At 54.9% G+C, this 15,831-nt stretch overlaps 3 protein-coding genes across 6 annotated transcripts; 2 read left to right on the top strand and 1 right to left on the bottom strand.

Annotated features, from left to right (window-relative positions):
* Window positions 1–97: 97 nt before the first annotated feature.
* vezt (vezatin, adherens junctions transmembrane protein) lies at window positions 98–6,160 on the bottom strand. Of its 4 annotated transcripts, none has more exons than XM_088366773.1 (13): window positions 6,013–6,160; window positions 4,947–5,035; window positions 4,211–4,330; window positions 3,697–3,789; window positions 3,431–3,600; window positions 3,075–3,359; window positions 2,445–2,606; window positions 2,197–2,344; window positions 1,769–2,124; window positions 1,507–1,700; window positions 1,326–1,432; window positions 1,025–1,232; window positions 98–890 (listed from the first exon to the last, which is right to left on the bottom strand). In XM_088366773.1, the coding sequence occupies exons 2-13, from the start codon at window positions 4,980–4,982 to the stop codon at window positions 427–429; spliced, it is 2,343 nt and encodes a 780-aa protein (XP_088222899.1). In that variant the 5' UTR covers window positions 4,983–5,035; window positions 6,013–6,160; the 3' UTR covers window positions 98–426. The 4 variants fall into 4 exon arrangements, with proteins under 4 accessions (XP_088222899.1, XP_088222898.1, XP_088222895.1 ...); XM_088366772.1 differs by lacking the exon at window positions 6,013–6,160 and adding an exon at window positions 5,560–5,989; XM_088366769.1 differs by lacking the exon at window positions 6,013–6,160 and adding an exon at window positions 5,672–5,989.
* fgd6 (FYVE, RhoGEF and PH domain containing 6) lies at window positions 5,472–14,098 on the top strand. Its single transcript, XM_088366741.1, has 21 exons — window positions 5,472–5,751; window positions 6,889–8,614; window positions 9,480–9,609; window positions 9,676–9,743; window positions 9,825–9,855; window positions 10,349–10,500; window positions 10,567–10,723; window positions 10,783–10,870; window positions 11,144–11,194; window positions 11,282–11,340; window positions 11,423–11,494; window positions 11,573–11,641; window positions 11,709–11,792; window positions 11,857–11,936; window positions 12,029–12,131; window positions 12,194–12,337; window positions 12,417–12,519; window positions 12,585–12,679; window positions 12,746–12,874; window positions 12,946–13,094; window positions 13,165–14,098. The coding sequence occupies exons 1-21, from the start codon at window positions 5,742–5,744 to the stop codon at window positions 13,205–13,207; spliced, it is 3,543 nt and encodes a 1,180-aa protein (XP_088222867.1). The 5' UTR covers window positions 5,472–5,741; the 3' UTR covers window positions 13,208–14,098.
* Window positions 14,099–14,352: 254 nt separating this feature from the next.
* On the top strand, window positions 14,353–15,420 carry ndufa12 (NADH:ubiquinone oxidoreductase subunit A12). The gene is made up of 4 exons (XM_088366817.1): window positions 14,353–14,505; window positions 14,697–14,782; window positions 14,907–14,994; window positions 15,210–15,420. The coding sequence occupies exons 1-4, from the start codon at window positions 14,417–14,419 to the stop codon at window positions 15,382–15,384; spliced, it is 438 nt and encodes a 145-aa protein (XP_088222943.1). The 5' UTR covers window positions 14,353–14,416; the 3' UTR covers window positions 15,385–15,420.
* Window positions 15,421–15,831: the final 411 nt, after the last annotated feature.

Genomic DNA, 15,831 nt, shown 5'->3' with positions numbered 1-15,831 from the left:
TTGGGGGGGGGGGCATATCAGGTGACCCACCAAACCTGTTGGTCTTTGCTACAAGCAGCAACCAGCATTTTGAACAACAAGCAGATACAGCAAATGCTTTTCTGGAACCATATTTGATTTTATTTTGGAAAAAGCACGCGGTGTGTACACCTCACGTGCAAGGCAAGGCAGGGTGGAGCTAAGGAAAGACCGTCCCACCAGTGATTGGTCCTCACGAGAGAGACATTAGTCTTTTTTTCAAGCAATCCGAGCAATTTGAGGAAGTTTCCACATACATTGGTGATGTCACAAATGAAAGTGCAAGCTTCCCTCCCAAAATAAAGCGATGACGCTAAAATGAGCATCCCCCATTTCCTCTTCCTCCGCCTAAAAAAAGCCAAGCTTTACATCAGAGACCCCGACCGGAACAATGGGAAGACAAAGAAATCAGTGTTCCTCTTCCCCGTCGTCCCCGTCCTCTTCATCTCCAAATGTCTGCTCCTCCATCTTGCCCAGCGAGTGCGATCGCGCCGCTACCTGCGCGGCCACGGCCGAGCTGAAGCTGAGCGACTCGGAGCTGTGGATCTCCTTCAATCTGTCCATGATGGACAAGGCGGGTACTCTAGGCTTTAGGTGTCCATCCAATCCATTCAGGTTCTCCTCGCCGTCGTACTGATGCAACTCTGACGCGCCGCCTCCTCCTCGGGCGCACACCCACTGCCCTCGTGTGGCCTCCTCTTCCTCTGCCTCCAAACCGCAGCTGAACTCGGAGGGGTCAGGCCTCACCCGCTCGTCCTTTCCTCCCGGCTTTTCCTCTCCGTTTCCTGCCGCGGAATCCGATGGGCTGTCGCCTCTTTCTGCCGCCGCGGCCAACGGCTGCGTCGGAGCGTCGCTACAGCAAATGGAAGCAGCTGCGACGACAGGAAGCAAGCGCTCGACTGACACCAACCGGCTTTTAAGAATCAATCACTCATTGGAATTTGGATTGCCAATTGAAAATGGCCACAAGGAATGAAGACAAGGCACAGATGGAAACATTCCAGACCTTGGTCGCTGAACAGCATCTGCTTCCTCTTCATCCTATCGCCGGCGAAGGTGCGGAAGCCCAGCACCGCCTTGAGCTCGGAGAGCACACGGCGGGACTCCTCCCGCTCGCGCCGTTGCCGTTCCCGCTCCTCCGGCGTCAGCATGTCGCACCACGAGTCCTCGCCTCCGCCGTCGGAATCCGAATCGGACACGTAGGCCTCCAACTCCTGTCACATTAAGAGTCCTATTTGGTCCTGCCGAGCCGAGTCGGCTTGAGAGGTCGGCGCTTGGTCAAGCCCCAGCCTCCCTCCCTCCCCTACCAGCTCTTCTGGAACCGGATCTCTGTCCAGGATTAAAGGATAGGACGGAGGAGGATCAGGCATCTGGGGCACGGGGGTCCCATCCTGTTCCGGACCCTCATCGTTACCTGCAAAAACAGCGCGGACACCTCTGATTCCAAAGATCAAAGTTTCCCGACGTGACTCCTTCCTTCCTTCCTACCTGGACAGTCATTGGCCCGCCTCAACATGCGCTCCACTTGCCCGATGGTGTCGTCCCAGCACCCGGCGCTGGCCCGCATATGCGGCTGCAGCTGGTTGAGCCTGTCGCTCAGGTCCCGGTATCCCTCCAGAGTCAGCTCGCCGGGCTCCTTGGACACCATCATCTTCTCCAGGTCGTCCTCCATGATGATCATCCTGGAGAAGCCAGGCGTTGGTAGGGCTTAGTCGCCCGGAGCTGCAGGCTGCGTGTGCGTGCGTCTTACTCGCTCAGGAGGGCCTTGAGGTGCAGCTGCAGGCTTCGAATGGACGCGTGAAGGGTGTTGAGCTCCCGGCACTTCTCGCGGACGCGAGCACCGCGATCGCAACCCGACGTCCTGGCCTGCGTCTCAAAGTGGCGGTGGAAGTCGTAGCTTCGCCGCACCTCGGCCAGGCAGGCGGCCAGCGCGCGATGGAGCGGCTCGGTCACGCCGGCGATGGCGCGGTGCAGCGCGGGGGGAAGCGCTGCCGCCGCCGCCGCCGCGTCTTCCTTCACTTCCTCCTCGAGTCGGCGGGGCGACATCATGAGGGCTAATCGGCGGAAGCACTCCGAGCTCTGCCCGACCCACAGTTGGAACAACATCTGGCACGGGGGCAAAGTGTCATTCAGCCCGTTGACATCTTCAAAGCACCGATTGGGAGATGAGGACGAAACCTTTAGGGCGGGCAGGCTGTAGTCGTCGGTCAGCTCCTGAGCCTGCTCGTCGCCCAGGTGTTCCAGGCCCAGGCCCAAGCCCAGCTCCTTCAGAGGCACCGCCGACACGTAGTTGGTCACGTTGTCCACCTCGGAGCTCAGCGGGAACGTCGGGAGGCGTTAAGGGAACAAAATCATGCATCAAGGGTTCTCTCATTGATTGTTTCCATTCGCCAGGAGGGTCAGGAAATTGACTTGCAAAAGGATATTCCTTGAGCATGTGACAGGTGGCCCTTCGCGAGGCTCGAAAGGCCGAGCGAAGGGCCCGGTAGAGCGCCTTGCGCAGTCCCATCAGCTGCTGGCCTCGGGGCGCCGAGCCTCCCGCTCCCGCCCTGCTAAAGGTGCCGGCCGCGCTCACCCTGTCGAGCAAACTTGACAAGTGAAATGTGATACAACTGTGGAGACGTCTCGAATTGGTGAAGAGGCGAAGACACAGCATGCTGACAACCAATCGCAACACAGGACAGGACAGGACAGGACAGCGTAGCGTGAAGCACACCTGGCCTGGCCCCTTTCGCACGGGCTTTTCTTTTTTGCCGTTTTGCTTCAAAGGCACCCAGGCTGAAGTCAAACGTTTGGCCGCCGCTGAGCCAACACAAAGCGGACTCTCGTTTCACTCGTCGGTTGGGCCGCAATGAATGCGGCGATGACATTTTTGCACCGTGTGAAAGGGACTCGTGAATCATGCGGGGTGGGGGCGAATGCTAAAGCTAAGCTCACAGGTCATATTTTATGGAAGCGTGCAGGTCTGGGCCAGCCGGGCATGCGGCGGCAATAAGACACAAAGGACTACAAGGCCACCATTTGGACAGGACAAGCAAGAAAGCTAGCTCGCTTACAGGGTGAAGCCTCGCGAGATGACTTCCGTCTCCTGCACCAGCCGCAGAGCCTTGCGGGACACGCCCGTCAGCGCCTTGCTGTCGTGGACCAGCGTGCGCAGCTGCGAGGCCCGGGCGTGGACGGCCCGTCGGGCGCCGCCCCGCCTCCACAGCGCTGCCGCCGCCCGCAGCGCCGCCCAGCCCAGCGCCACCAGGACCAAGGGGGCCGCCGCCAGCGCGCCCCCCCCGGAGGCCGAGCACAGACCCAGCAGAAGCGCCGCCAGGCCCACCAGCCACGCCAAGTCCCTAAGTGGACACAAGTGGAGGTAAAGTCGCAGAGCCCTTGAAAATAAATGTCAATCTTGTTATTTGCGCACCACGATGACAGCGCGGCGAAGACGGCGAGTCGGGGCAGCGCGGCGAGGTCCTGCGACGAGCGGAGCGTCAGCAGGCTGGGATCCAGCAGCTCGATCAGCTCCACGTCCTCCTGCAGCAGCACGTCCTGATCCAGGATGCAGCGCACCGAGTACTCGCCCAGCACGCAGTCCTGCGGGCGAGCGAGCGAATGAACGAGAAAGGTTGGCGAAGAGAGACTGGCGGGCGAGCCAGGCAAACTGATATCAGTTCTTCAAGTTGGACCCACCAGCTGCTGCTGCTCCAGGGTGTGAGAGGAGGCCGCCTTCTGAAGTGGGTTCCATCTCCACAAGGCTTCAGCCAAGGTCTGCATGACTCCCACCTACACACATTCAAAAAGTCCTCAACACAATTCAAGATAAAAAGATGCAGACCTACAAGAATAAAGTTGATTTTTTTCCCTTCTTTCATCACAGTCATAAGTGCAAAGTACTCATTTGGTGTCATTAGATGAAGAAAAAAAGTTCATTTGCAAGTTTAGCATCACGCTCGCCGACGTTAACATATTCGGCCCGTAATTCTGTCTTGGCGGGCGCGAGACATTTGAGCAAAAGCAAAAGTAGGGATGATCAGTCTGGCAGCTCCGGCTTTATCTGACATCCGGGAAGCGCCGCGCTGACCAAACACTTCCTGTCCTAAACAGCGCAGAGGAAGTGTGACACATGTGGAAAGTTCCAGAAACACCAAGGCATTTGCACTCCACACATTCCCGTTTCAGATCAGGACTCGTATGAAGAACTCACCTGGGCTTCCCGGGGAACATCCCAAGATCCCAGGTCGCCGTCTTCGTCCCTCGCTGCCGCCGGACATGCTTCGAAGTCCGTGTGTCCTAAATCGTGCAGGTAGTGGAAAAGCGGCGAGTTCTGCAAAGCAAACGCTGAGGTCAGAGTGCTTTCCATCTTACCTGTTGACCCCGAGTGCATCAAAGCCACCTGCACTCCCGCCCGAAAAGTCCCAATCTATTCGGAGCATGCGCCCGTGTCCGGATTGTGTCCTAACACTAGAAAATGGACGTCATCATCCTCCTCGTCCTCGTCCTCCTCCTCCTTTTTTGTTCCTGTCTGACCCCTTTGTTGTCAGCATCATTGCATTACAATACTGGTGGACACTTAACAGATGCATCATGGGAACATCTGTGTAATTAGCAGCCTATACATGACGTTAGGATATGGTCACAACGAGCTCATTTTGTCGCAATCCAGATTTGAGTGCGTGCGTGCGCGCGCGTTTATTTATGTATTTTTGGAACCGACGCATCGGTTCTGTCTGTCTGGTCAGCCCCACCTACTGCAATCAATATTAGTCCACAAACTTGCCCCCGTTTATCAGAAGCACAGTTAATATAAGACAGTAATGAGTCGAAATGTATTTGGCACTTTGAAAAATGAACGCATCCGTTTTTTTGTGTGCGTCTCAAGTGTCTATTTGTGGCAGCATGACAAAGCAGAGGCGAACAAGTGAGACACGGGTAATACGAACCTCAAACACCACATCTTCGTCATACTCCTCCGTCATGGCGCTGCTCCATCGACGCACGGCTCGCTTTGCATGTCGAACTTTGGATGCGACTTGACAGGAGGAGTCGGCCGAGAAAGAGAGGTGAACTTGGGAGTTTAGCCTCTTTGCTAAATAAAAGAACTACAATTCCCAGCCAAGCGAACCCGCTCACGCTTCTTCCTCGCAAGAAACTACACTGGGAGGTGCTGACCTACAGCGCCGCGTGTGGCCGCATGAAGCATAGGTCCAACCGTTAGGAAAGTCAAGCAAGAATTGTTTAGCAAGAAGGCGGAAGTACAGTGAATACTATTATGTCACAATAAAAGGTTCATCGAACAAGACTGAGATTAACAAATGCAACGTCAATAGATGGAATTTAAATATGATTAGTATTACAGTGGTGAGTTGTGCGACGGAGTTTTATTCACGGCAATGCTCCAAAAACATCACGTCGTTTACAATCGGCTGTCATGCTGTATCAACAATAGGAAGTGGTTTGTTCACAGTGCTTCGAGCTTTACATAACCGACAAACTTTGCCGAAGCCGAAAAACTTTGGGAGAAAATGGAAAAAGCAACAAGGATAACGTCGTTACCGGTGGATGTGCGAGCGAGATAAGGCTTAAGAGCGACGCTCCGCGGTTTCTTTTAGCTCCCCGCAGTGGATTTCCAAGTGACAATGTTGTGGAGGCAGGAAAAAACCAAGACCTTGTCGCGCTTCCATTGAAAGTGAATTTACGTTCCTCATGGAGAAAACAGCAGCAACAAGTTGGGAGTCATGAGCACAGGTTTGTTTCTTGGGGAGGGGGTAACCGCAAATTAGCAATATGTACTTTTAGGTCAAATGCTCATGCTCAATGCAGCGTCGTGTAAAACGACTTTCCGAAGTTACAGTCCACTGATTTTTTTTTTTTTTTACACCACTTAATTACAGCTTTCCTGAAGAAAAAAAAACGCCTCCACACAAGTACTACAATAGAACACACTACACGTCTACAATGAGCCTCGTAATAGTACAATAAAAGTCGCTTTCCGTTTCAATGGCTCACTTGCAGCTGGAGATGGTCAAAACGTCTTTGTCTTTTAGACATCTGTCCTGCTGGTGATGCTACACCTCCAAATAATGCGACATGAACGTCCTTCCCTCGTAAAGCTTTGCTTCAATAGATGTTGTCCCTCGCATGGATTCTGCGTCATCGGAGAGCGTGTTTGTTTGTTTGTTTGTTTGTTTGTTTGTTTGTTTGCTTGCTTGCTTGCTTGCTTGTTTGCTTGTTTGTTTGTCGTTAGTCGCATTACCTGACGCTTCATTTTGACGAGTCTGGCCAAACTCCGTTCAGAAACGATGCAAAATTGCATCTTCTCGCTCGTGGGTTGTCGTAAAGTATTTGTGAGGCTTTGGTGGCATGGTCGTCACAATTGGAGGATTTCGGCGTGTGGTGCATCGCATTTGGGTCAACTTTAACACCAGGACTCAAACCTATTTTCAAATGCATGCCAGAACCTGAGTTACTAAAGGCAGGTCGTTAAAAAGAGCTTTCTACCACATGCGTGTGTTGGCAGAATCCAAAACACAACTGATAGCACAGTGCGAAACATTCATTTCGTGTTCAAAATATGTTTGCGTCAGGATCAGCCATACTGGCAACGGAGTTGGGTGTCATTTTTCGTTTGTGGTCATTGACCTTTTTGAAAGTTCACCGCAGGATGCAGTTACAACGTAACTGCGTGGAAATTTGCCACGGGTTCCCTGCTTCAGCGAGTCAGTCACTACTCCCAGCTCTTCCATTCAAACGGTGACGCACACATGACTCCCCCGTTGAACCTGGCTTGTAACTCCATCTCTGCTGATATTGAAGAAAGGCAGGAAGTATAATGTGTTTGTGCGTGTTTTGACTCTTGTCTTGTCTTGTGTTGTGTACATGCAGGTGCGAAGAAGCCTCCATTAGCTCCCAAACCTAAACTTCCCGTCGTGGCCAAACTCCCTCCCATCGCCCCCAAACCAGGCCCGCTCAGCACGCCCCCCGTTTCCTCCCAGCCTTCCCCCGCCACTCTCAAGAGGACAAAGCCGGCCCTCGCCCCGAAGCCCTGCATCCCAAAACCCACAGGCCCTCTCGCCCCCGCCGCCTCGCCGCTTCCCAAAGCTCACCTTATCTTATCTCCTCCCGGGCAGGATCTTCCCGAGGACAGCCTCTCGCTGCTCAACACCACAAATGGGATTTTATCGGAGCGTGAATCGGACTATGTCGTTCCCACGTGCGCCTGCGGGCTGCGGGACCGCTGCCGGTGCCGACGTGTGGAGAATGGCGTGCACGGGCTCAGGAACGGGGATCTCGAAGGAACGCCGACCACCGGACCGGAGGAATGTTTGTGCGAGGGGGTGAGCAAAAGACCTCGGGACAAGCCTCAGAGACACGTGGACAGGGTGGACAAAGAGGGGAACGGGACCGAAGCTGACGCGAGGCCTGCGCCCGTCGGCTGTGATGTTGCAGGCAGCATCGTTGCCTCCTGTCCACCTTCGGAGTGCAGCGGCCGTTTTCAGGGCGACTCCTCGGTTCCCGCGCCCCCGAGTAAGCCCCTCCCCGTCCCGCATCCTCGCAGGCATAAGAAGCCCGCCCTGGTGAGGCAGGACGGCGTGGAAGGCGCGCCTCAGGATCCTCCTCAGGAGCTGGACGACCTGAGAGAGGAGTCAGTTGGGCAGCCGGGCGCTCCGGTAGCGGGCGCCCCGGTGCCACCTCGCCGCCAGACCTCCCTTTCCCCTCGCCTCTACAGAATGCAGCGGACCTGTGCGAGACTCAACAAGGTCGCCTCCCATTCGCTCAGCCTGCTCTCCCAGCCTCATCTTGCGGGGGAGCGAGAGGGCGAGGAGCACGGCGGCGGCGGCGGCGAGGAGGAGGAAGACGGCTACGGCGATTTCAAGCGCTATCCTGTCACCCACAGCCTCCCCAAGCAGGTCAAACTGGGCTGCCCGCCGCCCATGCTGCACGCCAAGAAGCCTCGATCGGCCGAGGAGCGGCGACCGGCGAGGCCGCCGCCCCGGAAACCTCAGAGGCACAGCCTGCCCGCCCCGCCGCCTCCCTCCGTCTGCCCCCCGCCGCCTCCTCACGGCCCCATGAGGGAGCTGCCCGCACCCCCCCAGGAGAAAGCTTCCTGGCGCTTTGCCCGGCCGTGCGTGACCTTCTTCAGCCGCCAGATGCCCACCAGGAGCAGCGTGCCGCCCAAAAGTCGGGCGCCCGCTTTAGGGAGCAAGCAGCGGGCCAAGTCCTTCTCCGCCGCCGACCTGGCCACCCGTGTGGACCCCAACAAGCGGAGCCTCTCCTTCCGCAAGCTTCTGGAGCTGCGCGTGTCTGTCAAGATGCTGCCCAAGCTGCTGGCCAAGGGAGGCCACTCGCTGGACGGCACCGATGGCGAGTTCAAGCGGGCGCAGCGGCCCAACAGCTGCATCGGGGAGGTCGGCATCGGCGAGGTCGGCATCGACGACGACGACGACGGGAGCGCCGAGTACGAGAACGTGCCTCTGTACGAGGAGATCCCGGAGTACATGAACCTGCCCTTCCACGGCGGCGGACCGGGCTGGTCGCAGGACGGCGACGACTCGGACGTCTACGAGGCGCAGGACCCCTACCACGGCTTCGCCGAGGACCACGGCCTTAGGTGGGATTCAGTCCACGCGAGCTTTTCATTTCACAATGCAAGAATGACACAAAAAGTAGGAATGACTATTTGTTTTCCTCAGTGTGAATTTTGAGCCTGAGCTCACTTCTTCTCAGAATCATCTGTACTGCTAAGCATAGTCCGGGCCCTCCCCTCCCCTCCCCCACCCCAGGTGGTCCGCGCTCTCCGGGCGGCGACAGGTGACATCAGCACGAGTCAGCGGCGCGTCAAACGTCGGCAGCGCGTCGACGTGCTGCGAGTCGGCCTCGCGCTCTTCCTGTGGGTTATTTTCAGCCTGCCGGGCAGGAAATGTTTGAAAAAACGCCACACGGCTCTCCCTCCACAAGTGGGAAAAGAAATGTGCGGCAACCAAAAGCCTGCCTGCTTGCCGCCCTGCCTGCCTCCTCCTCCTCCTCCTCCTCCTCCTCCTACTCAGGCTGGCCTTCCTCGCTCCGTGTTTAACCTCCAGGCTTGACTTTTTTTTTTTTTCCCCTCTCTCACTTCTCTTTGACTTGAAGAGAAAATGTGAGCTCTTCACACGCTTTGCACTACGGGAGAGCAGAGGAGCAACATGTTTTCAAACCACGCGCGAGAAAAAGAAAGGTTTTTAGTCCTCTGGGGAGGGACCTTGTTTGTTCCACATCTTTTGCTCTTCATTTGTTTGGGATGTTTTGTTCAGGTCCAAGAAACCAGGTTGACAGAAAACAAAATTTGTGTCGGGCCGGGAGCAGAGCTGAGGGCTCCGACGGTTCGGCTTGAGCAGAAGCGCATGAAAACATCAGAGGCCGACACGTGTCCGTGCTTGCAGCCGCCTTGGCACGCACAATGCTCCTTTTTGACACCCGTGCTATTTTCCCACGCGCAGCCACCGGCAGAGGAGGGACGTTCACTCGGACGACGACGATGAGGGGGCCCGCAGTTGGGACGAGGAGGAGGAGGAGGAGGACAACAGCTCGTCCTCCAGCAAGGAGCACGTGGACCCGGCGGACCGACAGGTGAGCACCTCGGCCCCCCCCCCCCCCCCCGTCACCGTAAACCAGATGCCGGTCTCTTTCTCGCAGCTGGAGGACGAGAGCAAGCGCAAGAAGGTGGCGCACATCGCCCAAGAGATCATGAGCTCCGAGAAAGTGTGAGTCCATGCGCTCGCTCGGTGCACAGAAACAAAAGGACGCGGGTCATTTGTGCGAAATGATTTTCTTTCCCGCTGCAGGTTCGTGGATGTCCTCAAGCTTCTTCACATCGTAAGTGTCACATGACCTGAAGTGCCATCCTGTGTGTGTGGGCGTTCTGTCCAAGAAATCGGGTCAACTCGTATTCTTTTCCTCGCGCGCGGACGCAGCAGCTGCTTCCTCCTGCCACTGAGCTGACCTCTGTGCACGCACGCACGCACACACACACACACACACACCCATGCAACGCTTTGCGCATTCTTGCGGCCGGCCATTCGGCCACCGCGCCACTCGAATGTTTTGGAAGGTCCCGCGGGTGTGCCGGCAAAGCAAAGATCAGATTACGTCATAAGATGGCGGCCGTTTGGAAGCGAGCCACGAGAGCTCCAAGGTTTGGAAATGCGGCCGAGCGCTCGCGCTGGTGTTTGAGTTGGCCAGAAGCGAAAAGGTTTAGTCAGCGACCTCGCCGCTTCCTTCCACCCACCCCTCCCTCCCTCCCTCCCTCCGGCCGGCCAACTCCAACGCGTGCATCCGTGTCGGACCCAGCCTGGGTTTTCTGCCTCAGGACTTTCGGGACACCGTCGCCAAGGCCACGCGTCAGAACGGCAAGCCGGTGGTGGACGAGCGCGTCCTCAGCCAGGTCCTCTACTACCTGCCTCAGCTCTACCAGCTCAACAAGGACCTGCTGAGGGAGCTGGAGGAGAGAGTGGCGCACTGGTACGTGCTCGCCCCCCCCACCGATCGCCCGATCGGACTCGAGCCTTCACCGTCCTGGCTTTGCAGGAGCGAGCACCAGCGCCTGGCCGACGTCTTTGTGCAGAAGGGGCCCTACCTGAAGATGTACTCCACGTACATCCGCCAGTTCGACAACAACGTGGCGCTTTTGGACGAGCAGTGCCGCAAAAACCCGGGCTTTGCCGCCGTGGTGCAAGACTTTGAGGTAACGTCGTCGTCGTCTGGCATCAGGCCCGCCCGTTGACGCTTGTTGTTTGGCTGCAGACCAGCGCCAGATGTGCCAGCCTTGCCCTCAAGCACTACCTGCTCAAGCCTGTCCAGAGGATCCCCCAGTACCAGCTGCTGCTCACAGGTGAGTTCTGGAGCACACAATCTCCTTTCCTTTCCGCATTTGCAACATCCCAACGGCTCCACGGCGAGCGACATTTTCAAACTGGAAACTGCGAGCAAATGTCTGTTCTTATAACCCGGAGCAGTCGCAGAATAAAATAGTCCATCAAAGTCAACGCAGCATGGACCGTCAGCAAGGTTCCAAAAACAAACGGGGAGATTAGGCATAAGAACTTGTCTTATGCTGTCCTCTAGTGGACAGCAACAAGAATGTCACCTCTCTGCCCTTTTCTAGATTATTTGAAGAATCTGCCTCGGGACTCTGAGGACTACAAGGACACAGAAGGTGAGCGAGAAGACAACGCAGCACGATGGAGGCGAGCTCCGTGACCAATGGGTCTTAAAAAAAAAGCGCTTTTGTCCGTCCGCGCAGCCGCCCTGAGCATCGTCAAGGAAGTGGCCAACCACGCCAACGACATCATGAAACAAGGGGTGAGACGCCGACCCACGCGTTCGGCCGGACGTTTCTCGTCTCCCTTCTCATCGCCGTGGCGTTTGCATTTCATTCTTCCAGGATAACTTCCAGAAGCTGATGCAGATCCAGTACAGTCTGAACGGCCACCAAGAGATCGTTCAGCCGGGCAGGGTAAGACACTCCTCCTACTTGTTTCTCCGTCGGCAACGCCACCACGCCAGTTGAGTCCCGACCCACGGGTTCCCGCAGGTGTTCCTGAAGGAGGGCACGCTCATGAAGCTCTCCAGAAAGGTCATGCAGCCGCGGATGTTCTTCTTGGTGAGTGCCCGCTGGGTGTGGCCGTCTTTTCGCGAGCTGTCTTGACTCAGCTGTCGTGTGCGTCCAGTTCAACGACGCGCTCATGTACACCACGCCCGTCCAGTCGGCCCAGTACAAACTCAACTGCGTGCTCTCCCTCGCCGGCATGAAGGTAAGATGACAAACGGACGGTCGTCCGTGCCGCCGCTTGTGATTGTGAGCGGACGCGCCCGCAGGTCAGCAAGCCCAGCCAGGAGGCCTACCAGAACGAGCTGAACATCGAGAGCGTGGAGCGCTCCTTCATCCTGTCCGCGAGGTCGGTTAGCGACAGTTGGACTCTGACTCGTGAGGCGCCACGCCGTCGAGGGAGGCGCTTGCGTTTTTAGCGTGCCGCTTTTCTGCCTGCAGCTCAGCGACAGAGCGAGACGAGTGGCTGGAGGCCATCGCCAAAGCCATCCGCGACCACGCCAAGAAGAAGATCAGCTTCACATCCAGTCGCAGCCAGGAGGAGGTGAGGCTCGCGGGCGGGAGGGCGTTTTTGAAGCTGCCCTCTGACCCTCCGTGATGGCGCAGGGCGACGACTCGCCAGACAGCGGCGCCCCCTTGGGCTCCAAGGCTCCCATCTGGATCCCCGACCTGAGGGCCACCATGTGCATGATCTGCACCTGCGAGTTCACCCTCACCTGGCGGCGCCATCACTGTCGCGCCTGCGGGAAGGTGCCCTGACCTCGCCGCCGACCTCGCCGCCGACCTCGCGGCCTCGACTTGCCCGCCTCATCTCGTGTCGTTCCCACAGGTGGTGTGCCAAGCCTGCTCAGCCAACAAGTATTACCTGGAGTACTTGAAGAACCAGCCGGCACGCGTGTGTGACCACTGTTTTGCCAAACTGCAGGAGAACAGTGAGTACATGTGTCTTAGTGTCTTTGGATGGCGATGTCACTTTGTTTGTTTTTTTCCTCCCCAGACGACCGCCGCGCCTCGTCGTCGGCGTCTCCCATCAAATCCGGAGCGTTCTCCTTCACCAGGAAACAGAAAAAGATCCCAGCTGCGTTAAAAGAGGCGAGTGAGAGAGCGAGAGGTGAGGCAAGATAAGAAGCGGCGTGACTTGCCGGGCTCTCTTCCCAGGTGTCGGCCAACACGGAAAACTCCTCCATGAGCGGCTACTTGAGCAGGTCCAAGGGCAACAAGAAGCAGTGGAAGCGGCTGTGGTTTGTCATCAAGAACAAAGTCCTGTACACGTACGCCGCCAGCGAGGTAAGTGCCGGCGGCCCCGGCCAGCCGTCGTCTTCTGGCTTCCACATTGCGCTCTTCCTCCTCTCCCTCAGGATGTGGCGGCGCTGGAGAGCCAGCCGCTGCTGGGCTTCTTCCTTCGGGAGGAAAAGAACGGGCCGGCGCAGAAGCTGCAGTTCAAGCTCTACCACAAAAATACGCTCTTCTACATCTTCAGAGCCGACGACATCCCCACGGCACGGAGGTCAAACCGCGCCTGGCGCGCAACGCGATGCTCGCCAACCTCCTTGTGACCTGCTGCTCTTTTCTTTCAGGTGGATTGAAGCCTTTCAAGAGGCCATGATCCTCGAGCAGTGATGAGCCAGCACACGGCCAAGCGGGAAGGCACGCCGCTTCCAGTAGGAGATGGGACACCCATTGGCGCGGCATTTCCCCCCCAAAAAATGAATGGGAGCTTTTTCTTCTTTTCCGTCTGATGCTGCAGCTGCGGCCCAAATGCCAAAGAATGTGCGTGGAAGTGGACGATTGCCCACCAGGAAAGCCAGGCCCGGTACGGATCTTAGTCAAAGGAAATGATGGGGCAAACTAGGTGGTGGGAAATTCAAGCAGGTCAAGTAAGAGGAAGTTGCAAGAAGAGATATTATACAACGGGGTCCTGGACAAAACTGGAAGGGTATCACGAAACCTATTACTCTCCAAAATGTCGATGGCAGACTCGGAATTGATCCGTGAGTAATGTTGTGTATAGAGTAGAGCAACGTTGACATTTTTATACAGCAGCCTAGCGCTGATATTTATCATGTATGGAGAAGCAGGCCAGGCCAGGGTCTGCTGAGTTTTTCTTTTAATTAGGGGAGGGGTATGCGGTTGCACAAGACCTACCCCCCCCCCCCCCCCCAAAAGCAAAACAATTGTTTTGCACAGTACATTTTTGTACCAGTGAAACATTCAAAGACACCATTGTTATAGTATTTTCTGCCCTAACCTGCCTCCTCCGAGTTTGAATGACCCGCACAACTTTTTTCTGTCCACTTTCTGCTTCAAGTTGTCATTGCAACTCTTGATGCCTTCTTGTCGATCTGCTTTGAACTTGTCAGGCTTTATGTTGGAAGCATGTGTTTGCTTGTGATTGTACATTATCAGTGACTATTTTTTTAGTAACACTTGTGTGGAGGTAGAGTCTCCTACAGAACAATCATAATAAACTGTCAGGCAACAGTTTCTAATAATAAATCTAGGTCTACTTTTGGCTTGATGTGTTTTAACGTCACAAGTCCATTCGGAAAGATTTATTTGCTGTGTTTGTAACAGTCGGAAGACTTTTCTACGATAAACTATGGTTCCTTTCTCAATTAGTCTGGACGTTATAATTGACTATTTTATGATACAACGTGCGGAGAAACAGCAATTATACAATCCTAGTTTGTAATGAAATGTGGGTTTGGTTGAGGTGTCTAATTTTCAATCACAAATTATAGAGACCAAATAATTACTTTTGCTTGTTGCTACCCGGACATTTAACTACGTGGGACTATCGTTCCGTTTCCCAAATAGTTCTGTCCCAAGATGGCGCAGTACGTCAACATTGTCCGAAGGGCTTTGGGACAACTGGGAGGTCACGGCGGTGTTCGAGGGTTTCTTCTTCAACTTTTCAGGTGACTTAAACTATTTCTCCGGACGCTTTTATTTTGGACAACTGGGGACCAAATATGATCATCAACACTGACTGGAGCCGCGCAAATGTTGCCAAGCTAAGTTAGCATGTCCCTAGCTGGCCGAGTTTGCGTTCGAATTCTTCTTCCCAAAAGTCGAATTAACGGCTACTTTTAACGTTTGTTTATGACAGGGTCAACGACGTGAAGACAGGAGCCCTCATTGGTGTAGACAAATATGGCAACAAATATTACGAGGATTCGAAGCACTACTTCTTTGGTAAGAACGCGATCATTTTATATGGAAAACGATGTTTCATTTGACCCACTGGTTCTCCAAGTGGTCTCGTGAGGACGGGCTGACAAGCCCTGCATGAAAGCTCCCTGCCTCCAAATTCATACAGGACGTCATCGCTGGGTGATCTACACCACTCAGATGAATGGAAAGAACACTTTGTGGGAGGTGGATGGCAGCATGGTACCTGCCGAATGGTAAGTTTCCTCATATCAGTCTTTGTTTTTCTTTTTTTCATTTAGCCACATTTTCACACATGTAAAAAAACTCATTTGGTATCTTCATAAAGAACAATGAACAATCCAATTGTGATGAAATTTCTTATTCTTTCAGTTTTAAGATCTGATTTGTTTTCTGAAAAGCTCCAAAATTGCAATGGCGCTCTCGTCGTCTTATATTTGCCACCCCCCAGGCATCGCTGGCTCCACTGCATGACCGACGACCCCCCCACCACGCACCCGCCCGAGCCCAAGAAATTCCTTGCCGAGGTGCACCAGTTCAACGTGAGTGGCACCTCGCAGCAGTACGTGCCCTACTCCACAACACGCAAGAAGATCCACGAATGGGTGCCCCCCAAAGCCCAGTGACCCAAGACCCCGCCTCAATAAAACCTTCGGCTTTCATGATTTGTCATCCTGCTTTTTTGGACTTGGGCGGGTGTGGCACTTTTCACTTTCAAATCAAATCATATCAGCTGATATCAACACTGCACATAAAGAAGGAATCTCTCCTGCTGAATAAATGGATGAATGAATGCAACATGTGATATCACATGTTGCATTCATTCATTCAGCAGGAGAGATTCCTTCCTTCTTTTTGTGTTCTTTATGTGCAGACGGCACATGTTGCTATCAGTGATATCGCATGTTGCATTCATTCATTCAGCAGGAGAGATTCCTTGTTTATGTGCAGTGTTTGCATTACTCACTCAAAACACAGCTAGCATGTAGTCACCGGTAGAGCTACCTGGACAGTGAAGCGGCGTGCCTACGGTAACCGAGAAAGCTCAATTCAAATAGAACCAAGCGCGTTCT

This window comes from Syngnathus floridae, chromosome 22, assembly GCF_059516105.1.
Source record: "Syngnathus floridae isolate MCC-2025c chromosome 22, RoL_Sflo_1.0, whole genome shotgun sequence".
Taxonomy (NCBI): Eukaryota; Metazoa; Chordata; class Actinopteri; order Syngnathiformes; family Syngnathidae; genus Syngnathus; species Syngnathus floridae.
The sequence above is the reverse complement of the archived record's forward strand: the minus strand, read 5'-3'. Positions and strand labels throughout refer to the sequence as shown.